At 39.4% G+C, this 11,339-nt stretch overlaps 1 protein-coding gene across 1 annotated transcript; it reads right to left on the minus strand.

Moving 5' to 3' along the window:
• Positions 1–689: 689 nt before the first annotated feature.
• On the minus strand, positions 690–10,439 carry LOC137572579 (uncharacterized). The gene is given in 7 exon segments (XM_068284330.1): positions 690–1,056; positions 1,113–1,465; positions 1,529–2,128; positions 2,194–2,503; positions 2,505–2,564; positions 2,857–3,971; positions 10,263–10,439. Coding segments are annotated over 6 exon segments (2,457 nt in total). The 5' UTR covers positions 3,727–3,971; positions 10,263–10,439; the 3' UTR covers positions 690–792.
• Positions 10,440–11,339: the final 900 nt, after the last annotated feature.

The following is an 11,339-nucleotide window of genomic DNA, read 5'->3' on the forward strand; positions in this document are numbered from 1 at the left end:
TGTTACTCATTAAAAATTCAAGCCACAATTACGAGTTAGACCAAACAGCACAAGAAAGTCGTGGCATGGACCTTAGCCAAAGATACTTGCTTTCATTGTAGATGCTGATTATAAATTTTGAAGTGTCCAAGTTAGGTAAGCTATATATTTAAGACGAATGTTCTCTTTATTTTGACTGTTTTGGTATTAGATTCTTACTTAATCTCTTGAATCCCTTCAGTATTGTGTGTTGCCTTAGCTATGAGATAGATATGTAGATTGCCAAATCTTATAAAGATTCATCTTCTTCTGTAAATTATCAGATACTTATTTGAAGGTTTCCTTTGGAACATTTTGTCATTTCTGTTAAACTTTGTTGATAGATTTTTTGAAGTAAAGCAGTCACTAATTTTAGCTGATGTATTGACCTGTTTCTTTTAAGTTCTTCTAAATTTAAGCCTCTATAGGATATGTTGTAAGTGATCCTTAGTGGTCAGTTAATGTCGGGAAGAAGTGACACAAACTTACCTCAATATTTGTAGTTCCTTTCATTTTCAACCAATCTCTTCATTTGATATTCACAACTTAATTTTATTCAATTGCTAAAAATACAATTTACAATTCCATTTCGGTGTATAAAAATAGTCAAACAAATCTAACTACTAACAACTTAAATGCTAGCCAAATATTATATTATACATATAGCGAGCGCATAAGAAATGAAAGAAATTTACACATAAATATTAATTAGATATAAAATATTTAGATTTACATACAAATATATAGCGGTATTATTATATGGAGAAAAGTTGTCTAAGATTTGGGCTTTCGACTTCGATTTGGGGTGGTCCTAACCGAGCGTCTTGTTGTCGTTGTTGTGGTCATCACTGTTGATGGCGATGGGGCATCCGGAAGAAAGGCAGCAGATGATGATGTTGATGATGATGATGATGACGATGAAGATGATGAAGATATCGAGCTGGTTCTTGTGGTGCTGGTGCTACTCCCACGTCTGCCACTCGGACGCTCTCGATAGACGCACATGAGTTCATCGGCGGCATCGGGGCAATCGATTTGCTATGATTAAAAAGTTATGGCAATTGGGTGGAGCTTCAGTGGTTGAATTGGCTTACCTTATCGCACAACTGACTAACGGTAATGCACTTGCCGCTCACACAGCGCAATTCATGGGGCTGACATGAAGTGCTCCCCGGACTTGATCTGGTTGTTGGATTAGTTGATGTGGCTGAAGTTGTGGCAGTCGTTGTGGTTCTTGGTGTTGTGGTGGTTGTGGACACTCTTCGCTCCCTTTCCCGTTGCTGCAGCAGAGCTGAACTCGGAATAGCACTGGCCGTCCGGGCTGCAGGTGTCGTCGAGGGAACTAGACTAAATTTACTTGTGGTGCGATTGGTCCGCTGTGCAGAATACTTAAACTTGTTCTCCGAATCACTGGTCATCATGATCTCTTTGCTATCTCGAAAGTTAACTAATTACAAAGTGAGAGTATTAATTGCCTAATGTTTTGTAAATTGGAATAGAGAGATCATACCAAATCCCTTGGGTCCTCCATTGGCCTCTTCAGAATTGTTGGCTGCGGGGCTGTTGGGCGCTTCGACTCGGTGTAGTTGGTATTTAGTTTCCGTGCCGGCCTCTTCATCTGTGGTGGCTGTGATATACGTATAAAGTTTGTCATTCGTCTCATTTGGGGACAGAAAACTGGCATAGGAAAATATCCTGGGGAAGGCATTCAGTTCGGCTTCATCGAAGGGCGTTGAGTCCCCCGAACCATAGTCATCGCAGTCCTCTTCGTCACTGCCATCGGCGCAATCGTAGTTGAGATCGCAACGCTGGTTCTCTGGAATGCATTTTTCGTTCGAACGACAACGGAACTCATCATGCTGCTCACACACCAGACACTGCTCGTCCTCATCCTCGCCGCCGGCACAGTCCTTGATGTTGTCGCATTGCCATTGCTGGGGAATGCAGCTACCGTCGTGGCATTGGAACTCGCTGGCATAGCAATGATCCCGTCTGCGTGTTGGATCCTCGCATTTGTGATTCTCATGCGAGTCGGGATAGAAACTGCAGTCGAACAGTTCACTCAACGCATCCGAATTGGCAATCACTATGGAGCAGGCCTCCAGGATGGCTAAAACAAACGAGGAGGGAGTTGATTAATGAGCACATCAGTCAGGGAAATTCATCTGGATTTACCCTTGCAGATGCGACGACAAGGCGGCAGCTGGCCAATATGAGAGGGTCGACATTCCGGTTCCAAAGTGGCGCACACAAACTCCACAGCCCGAGCCGAGCAGTTGGCCTGAATGAGCTGCTCGTAGGCGGCCATCGAGATGGAGTCCCGCGGCGCAGAGCTGCCATTGTTATAGGTTAGATCGTAGTCCAGAACGCCGCGGCACATGGGCAACATTGTGGAGTAACAGCCGGCAGAGTTGCTCGATGGTGTCGTGGTCATTGCTGCCGTTGGCTTCCCACTGACTGCAGACTGTGGCGGTGGCAGTGTGGGGGGAGACGCGAGTCAGTGGCTGCACACTGCCCGATGGAGTTGAATGCGGTTTCGGCAGCAACTATTTATTGATTGATTGATTGATTAATTAGTTCGCAAAATGAAAGTAAAAGTGTGCATGTAAAGATAATGCTCGCCGCTCCTAAAACTTTTAAGTCTGACATACCAAGAACTACTTCAAAACAACTTGCCATTCGGCACTGAAATGCCACTGGTGGCCAAGTTTATGGCTTTTTTGTTGTTGTTTTTATTTAAATGGCCATAAAATAGTTGAGTAACTAACATGAATTACAATCTACTTAAACTCTGTGTTTAAGGGAATGTTAAACATTTTTGTTTGGATTTAAACTCACTTCTTTTAGCAATTGCAACATCCTCTTATCCTGCTCGATGGGCACTCCAAAGCTATTTTGATGGCCCGATGTAAAGCGAATACTGTCTGCAGGTAGCAATGTATCATCATAGTCATCGTCCCCCTCTGCTGGTCGCTCCTCCACCGCTTCTTCGCTGTCCTCTGTCATCTCTGCCGATTCCGTTGAGAATTCCCTATGAATAATATCAATCGGCTGAAGCCTCGTGGACTCGTGCTGTTCATGATCATGCTCTGTTGTTGCCGCCGTTGTCATCACGTCCATTGTTTCCCCGTCATCGTTCCAGGCACCACTGCCACCCCCTTCTGTGCTTGTCGATGTTAGTGATGCCTCATAGCGTCGCTGCAGGAAACGTGCCCGTGCCACGCTGACATCGTGCAACCACAGGCAGTAGGTGATCAGGCCAAAAAACAGCAGAACGCTGGCCACGAATATAATGGGCCATCGCATATATTTCCAGCGACAAGCCCGTTTCGCATAGCCCAAAAGCATGAGCGGAGTCGCCGCGGGCTTTCCTTGAGGATTACCCAAGCCACCGCCATTTAGATAATAGTTGGCTTTGAGCGGATACTTATAGCGACGCACCTGCAATTCGGCTAATGTTTCCGGATTACCCAGCATGCCGATGCGATACTTCTGCGTCTCAGTCCAGCAGGCATCGCTGGAAGAGCTGCTGCGTAGGGTCGAGGCGCGGGAGTAGTCATCATCGTCGGCCAGGTTGTCGTCTATCGTCTGAACGGTTATGTTTAGGCCATGGGGATACTTGGTGGGCTGTCGTCTCAACCCACCCGCCGATGATGACGTCTCATTAGTCATGGCGGCGGCAACATCAAGTGGCTTCTGTCCGTCCATGATTGACAGAGATCAACCTCACCTCAACTCAACTCAGCTAACTGACTCCGCCGTTGCCAGAGGCTTTAATTTTCCGACTTTGCCTTGCTTTGCTGTGATTTTATTCCAAATGTCAATTGAAGATTGCTGTTTCGGTTGCATAAGCAATTGCAGAGGGTAATTGCTATTGTCTGTGTGCCATTTGCTAATGCCAGCTCATTCGAGAGATCAGAGTGGTAGGGCCGCCGACGGATGCTTCTTCACTCCTGCAAATAGTTTAATAAGTTTTGGGGTTTTCTTTTGGGTTGTTAGAAAGGCAATCGAATTGTGAAATGGAAAACGAAAGTGCTGTCAATTTATTCGCACATTTTCATTTCCATTTCCATTTGAAAGTTGTCAACCAACTTCATTCGCAAACCTTGCACAATATCCAAAGCTTCTTCAATTACGCTTCTTCCACTCCATTCCCCTCAATTACAATCCATTAATTATTAAAGCATCCCAAATGACCACAAAAACCGCGTGTAGCATCCGTAAATTACCCCAGCTGCAATTCAGTTTTAAATTATTTTCTCAAAGAGCCATCGGCGAGGCATGAGAAGGCCCAAAAGAGCATTGGCCAATAGTTTAGAAAAAAATTAAAATGCGAATACATTGGGCAAGATCTTTCAAGCCCGGCAACTGCTGCAACTTTAGCATTAACTTGTCTACTACAAAGAGCCAAAATATTTCTCTATAACATCCATACATACATCTGTACATACATACGTATACAGATGTTTGTTGGTAAGTTTGTGTATTTTGTTGCTGGCATAAACCTGGGCCAAGTGTACAAAATGCGCAAGCGCAACTTGTTAGCCGGAATCAAAATGAGAAGAGAAAAACAAATACAACAATAATAAAAACGAAACAAACGATAACTGAAAGAAACCCAAATGGCAATAAGACTCAAAAAGAAGAGGTAGCAACTTGTGTTCACAACGAATCTTGGTTACACTACATTTTAAATGTCCAAAAGCCATCATTTTTGTTGAAGAATTTTCAGTTAGCAAGATAAAATCCTCCTTAAAATAATAAATCTTTGAAGGGTCTTACTTCCATTCGAAAACTAAACATTTTGGGTGTTGTCTTGTATACCATAGATTGAATTGTATACTACAGATAGAATTATAGATAACACGAAGATAGGTTAAAGAAGAAGAAAAAATAAATCTGTCATTATTCATTTGTTAAATTAACCCCTTAAAATTGATCACAACTCTGTGGGTTTCAGGAGTCTTGATGAAATCCACTAAACATCTAGGATATAGTATCTGCTATTTATAATATCTGATGATTTTGTGTGATAGGAATCGAATATATGTATCTAATATAGCGAATATAAAGTCCAATATTCCATTCGATATCAAAGCTGTTAAGGAAAAGCATGAGGTAAATTGTCGGATAGAATTTGAAGTAAAATATGTTTGTTATTTGAAATCGAAGTCCTCATAAACATAAGGATTCTACTTTACAACTTCATGAAGCAAAGGTCACTGGGAGAATACTTTGGAGCCAACAGGATCCACATATGTGTGTACAATATTAGATTTGAATCAGAAGTTGATCTTGATCTTTAATAGCTTAGAATTCCGCTTTTGTGAAAAGACTGATGAATTTTAAGATAAATATTAAATGTATTTTAAAGCCTTTTAAGAATGGATGTATAAATTAGTAAGAGAAGGGCAAATCGATATTAGATTAGGAATTCTGCCACTTAAAAACAGAAGAATTTATAGATTTGAATGTTAAATATTCATTCGTTTAGTATGCTAATCTAACTTAGAAAATGATTTGTTAATAATTATTGAGTAAATTAAAAGTAATAAAAATGAATCTACAATTCAAAAATGGGATTTAAACAAATACAAAAATGTTTAGATATTCAGAATGGATTTCGAAATGGCCAAGTGTGTAAAAGATTGTAATTTGCAAAACCAATTGCTGTAGTTTTACAATCGAACAATAATAAAGAATCATTTGAATGTTGATAGTCAACTGTTATGCAAGTTGATAAAACTATTTGGAATACAAATAAATATTTCAATTTCGAGCTTAGAACTTTATCAAACCCATTCGGGCTTTCAAGGTTTTGTGGGAATGTTGGATTGGGCTAAGCTATTACAAAGACTTTATGGGCAGTGCTTAACTTATGTTGATTTAGCTCTGATCCATCTGGACTTTGGTTCCACAAATAAATAAAAATTTTACAAGTAAATTCCTTTCGAAGACTTTTTATTATCTGTTGTCTAACCGTGTAGTAACCACCTTTTGGTCTAGGGTATTACTAGCAAATCGTTTGAGCTTGGCGGCTACAGTTGGCTGAATATTGCACCTTCGACTTCCCAGCTTCGGCTGATTCAGCGACTCCCTGCCTGGCTGAGTGCCCAACTGCTGCTGGTGCTGCTGACCTTTTCACTTTTGTTTTCGTTTCCATTGAGCGTCTTGGCTGGCTGCCTGAGTGCCTCACTGTTGCCTGTTCAAGTTCCCTCAAGTGTTTTGGTTCATTTTTTCTTTTTGGCTTTGTATCTTCTTGGAAGAGTCAGCAACTCCAGCCTATTAATGGGTGGCAGCTGCTTTGCTGTTATGCTCTTTGCTGCCCGCTTAATGAGCTGCACCAAAGCCTCTCGAATCTCCACTTATGCACTGTGCAAAATCTGTTTTTTCTTCGCTTTTTTGCTAGTTATTAATAGTTTTGCTTACGGGGCTTTGACTTGATATTTCGACTTTAGAGATTTTGCTAAGGTCAGTAGTTGGATGACTGGCGTGAAAATGGTGCTTGGTCTTAGATACACAAACTTATGGACAATACAAAAAGGTCATAATGCCCATTGACAGCTGTGAAGAACCTTGTTGTAGGGTCGCTCTCTGCGAGTATTCAGAGTTGAGATGGGTGTAACCAAACAGAGTGATTACTTGGCCAGAGCGTATCCACTCAGTTAATGGGTTAATGGTTTACGGAACTCGTCCATAACTGAAAATGATGGGCCGTTGAGAGCTTTAAATGGAGTATGTGAGAAGGTTAGCCTTTTGTTGTTTGTGGTTTGGGTAAAGTCATCTTCAAAATCTTGTATAACACACTGTAATGTGGTTGAATAGGTGTAATGATAATAAGAAGAATACAAAAGGAAAAGTCAAAGGAAATTGTATGCGTATTACAATTACAGAATGTAAAGTGCGAAGGTTAATACTCCAAAAACAGGCTATTGAAATTTCTAGCCATGTTCAACCAACTAGAAAAGTTCATTTATAAAGGGAACAAATGAATGAGAATTACATTTTGGATTGTAATCCATCAAGTTCCTCGACTAAACAGTCTTATGTATGAATAATATTCGTTAACGTTGGAATTGACCAAGTTCTTCCAAGTGACAGTCAAATTTTGTATGTTATGAGAACTCAACCTTGACTTGAGATTTTTGTAGTAATCTCTTTTTAAATAATGTCCAACCGATTATATCGAGATATGCTTTTATGGATAGGTATAATGTTACAAAGTCGTAAATAGATTTAAAGAGTCGTGATTTTGCCTGGCCATAATCTGCTGAAGTTGATCACCTTTGCAGAACTCTGTTCAAAGATTATCAATGTGCTACACCCACGGATAATGCAAAATGTCAAACACACTTGGAGATCTGCGAATGATCGATCACTTAATCAGAATATGCATAGACACTCCAGTCTCTGGTCCACCTCGGCCACAAGTCGAGTAGATCATGTTAAGACTATTGTTCGAACGCTGGATTTGATCGATCGTTTTAATTCATCTTCAAATTGAACCCCCTCCCCGGCTGAAGGATGACAACAAAGTGTTTGCAATGTTCAGGTATTAAAGTACAAACTACTTGGCTAAATTGTTACATTTGTGAATGTTGTGACCATAATGCAAACAAAGTCCACCCGCCAAGTGCCCACAGATGGCAGCTGGCTAGCTCACCTCGTAGCATCCACTACAACACAACAACAGCAGCAACAACAACTGGCCAAGGCGAAGAGTGAACAAAAAATAAAATCAGAAAAGCATAAACAATTTATTTGAAAAAATAACTTTGAACTGCAGTTGCATTAGCTAGCAAAACCAAATGACTTAACTTATAACTAAGACCCGTCTGGCATTTTGTGGCTATGGATGCTGCCTCCGTGAGACACTCGCTGCAACGCTGCGGCGTTGTTGTCGTCATCGCAGTCGTCGTCGTCGTCGTCGTCGTGTAATCAATGCAATTTAGTTGCCTGCCATGTCAGGAATGTGGTGCATAGGTCGAAGTGGTTTGTACTAGTAGCAATAGTCGCCGCCGGAATCGTCGGAATCGTCGTTGGGTTTCTATGCGAAACACGTATCGTTCTTGTCTCGATGTGTGAAATGCCCACATTGAGGCAATAAAGGCGAAAATTAAAAAGTTGCGCAACCCAGATCGAACACTGCCGATTGAAGATTGCACTGCTAACTAGCTAGTTAGGTATGCCATCTACCACACCAGTTGTCTGTATGTACATACATACGATTCTCTGAGTATATAACCATGTAGTCTTAGTTACATTTCGTGGGCATTCAGGCGAGGAAATGTTGCTCAAAGGTGTTCTAATGGCTGACCAAATGAGCTATTGAACAATACATGGAAGCGGCCCAAACTTAGATAAATATCAATATGCAGTTTACTGTTACTAATTACAGAAGTGAGACTAGTTGAAGACTTAAAGGCTTTGATGCTATCGCAAAAGTCTTGCTCAAAAGGAAGAGAATCTTCGAAAAAAGAAAAACAAGAACAGATTTTAGCCTTAAGGTAATCATTATATATATGAAATAAAACTGAAAAAGGACTCTCGAAAACTCAGCTAAATAATCAAGATTGTTTGAATTACTTTTTGATCAGCATTTGACACACATTTTTGTACCCTTTGTAAGCCTTCTTGTCAAAGAAACAATTACTTGTTGAAATTTTTCAAAATTGATTTATATGCTTTAAATAAACCAAGGTAAAATGTAATACATAGTACGTGCTTCTGAACACATTTTAAGACCTTGTACTAGCACTAGATTCCCATAACTATTGCCCTTTAGTTAGTCAGTTTCTAGTCACCAATTGTAAGGAAATGAAAATCCAAACAGTATCTGTTTCTATTGGTTTGTTAATAAGATTTTGTTGTTTTTGGTCATGCATTGCGAATTGATTTGCCGTTGGCTAAATACAAAAGGCTAATTATCATAATTTTTTCCTATTTCAAGAATAACGAATTTGTTTTTAACCATTTATTTAATTTGGCAGATGACATAAACGGATATTTTTGTATTATTTCTTAATCACTTGCCAGTCAATACAATCGCTTAAACTTTCAAGACTTTGGATCAGTTCTAACAACAAATCCTTCACATTCTCGAGTTTGTTATATAATCTGAGAGGCTGATCTATCATAATTAAAGTTCACCTTAATTTGTCGATGTATCTTTTGCCGCTTCGGATTGAAAGCGAACGAAATACAAAACCTGTTAAATTCTTAATAAATCATCGAATTATTATGCCTGTCAGTCTTATATAATGTGATTTTGAGGCAACAGTTTCTTCTGTTCACATCTTGTTAGATCAATAACCTTTTCTAGAGTCGCGCATTTATAATATTTAAATTTCTTGAGCTCTCGAAACATAAAAAGCTCCACATCATGAAAGCAATTATTCTATCAATCAGCAGGTGGAAGACCGACTGACAGACATCTGCATAATCATCATTACAAATTCAGTTTTGCACAAAATTAAAGCTACCAGTTTTTTTTTTTGGTTTTGACTGGTTTTTTTGCTCGACTTACGCGACTTAAGTTTGCTCGTCGTAACTCACACGAGAACTTCACACTTGAGACTTTTCCACGCTTTTTTGTTTTTCTTTAGGTCTTGGCACTTTTGTGGTTTTTTTCTTCTTTTGATTTAGTTATTTGGTTTATGGTTTGGCAGGGTCTACAGTACTCGACATTCAATTGAGCTCACATGTTATATGTTAATCAATTTGGATTGCATATTTCTATATGAACATTCATAATTTGATTTAATTAAAATTGCAAGTTGTGACTTGTTGTTGCTGTTGTTGTTGGCTTGATTGCACATTTCGAGAGTGAATTTTGTTGTTTTAGTTAATTACATACATATATATAAATAATTACAAGAGAATTTGCATGGAAAATTTACTTTGTCAAGGCATACGACAAATATTTGAACCAAATTCTTTCGATCGACTGATTTTTGAAATATCTTTTTCAACAAATCTCAGCTCCCCAATTTAGCAATCACTTTTCTCTATTTGATTTGTGCAATTTGTTTTTTTTTTTTTTGTTGTATTTGCATTTACTATTATATCTTTTAAGTCAATATTTCTTCACACTTCACTCTGTCAATAATCAGTATTGACCACCTTTAACCAATTAACAAAACTTTATGCTTCAGGTGGCAGACCACCAAATGGAAGCCCAACACTTGTAAACACCTCTTGGGAAAATCACTTTTCCTCTATCCCAGTTTTGCGGAAAAACTCACACTGATCAACTATGATCACTTGCCACTGATCGTAGGCTGCGACTTTTTGCTTATTTCTGTTCGATCTTCGTTTCTCGCTTGGCACGCGCTTCAAATTTTCTGGCCATCCGCACGTTTGGCTGCCAAAATTACGACTGAAAGAAACCTTTAGGCCAGCTTGAAGACGCCAAAAACATAAAATCGACAACGAAAAAAAAAAAAAAACACACAACATCCAAATTTAAAGCTTACGTCGCTGTCGACGCCGCTGGCGCCATTAACGTTTGGACTCGTAGACGACGATCTCTTAACGGATTTGTTATTCTTTCTTGTTCGTCGGAAAAAGAGACTTGGCTCGGACTGGACTTGTATTTGGCTTAGAGAGTTCAGCTCGGTTTGACTTTCGGTTTCAGTTTGATTTCGTTTTCAAGCTTCGACTCGGTCTTTGGTCGAGTCTCACTCACAATTTCAGAGTGTCTCAGAAAGCCAACCAAAGGCAAAAGCAAAGACCTGTTGCCTCTTTGGTTAACTCTCTTAAAACGTGTTTGGCAGCTCTCTTAAGTTGCATTTGACTTGCATTTGGGGATCATTGGTTTAGTGTGTCGACAACGATTTCTCGGGCAAAGTCGTTTTTGGCCATTGTCGCCAATATTTTAATGGCTATGGTAACGTGACGTTTAAGTTATGATGAGATCTGTTTTTTTTTTTGCGCTTCTATGAAGCGTGCCCAAAGGCTGTAAAGAATGTGTGTTTGAGTCTTTTTTGCTGGTATAATATTCATATATTGGCTAGAGGGTTTTGCAATTGGTTGCATGTGGGTTTCGGCTCTGTTTTTTTGGTCGTTTTCAAGTGGGTTAACTAGAAGCAAAGATGATTCATTGATGCCAAAGATAAGCTACTTACATGGCAGATGGAATTGCGATGTTTTATTAAGTTATTCCAATATTTTCAACACAACAATGGAAAAATGGAAAATCTATTTCAATTTGAGAAGAATAAGTTGAAGAAACATATATATCAATATCTTTGATTAAACAATAAAAACAATCTGCATACCTTAACTCTTGTTCACTTTGCCCTTAACTCTTATTTGACCAT

This window comes from Drosophila tropicalis, unplaced genomic scaffold, assembly GCF_018151085.1.
Source record: "Drosophila tropicalis isolate 14030-0801.00 unplaced genomic scaffold, ASM1815108v1 contig_39, whole genome shotgun sequence".
Taxonomy (NCBI): domain Eukaryota; kingdom Metazoa; phylum Arthropoda; class Insecta; order Diptera; family Drosophilidae; genus Drosophila; species Drosophila tropicalis.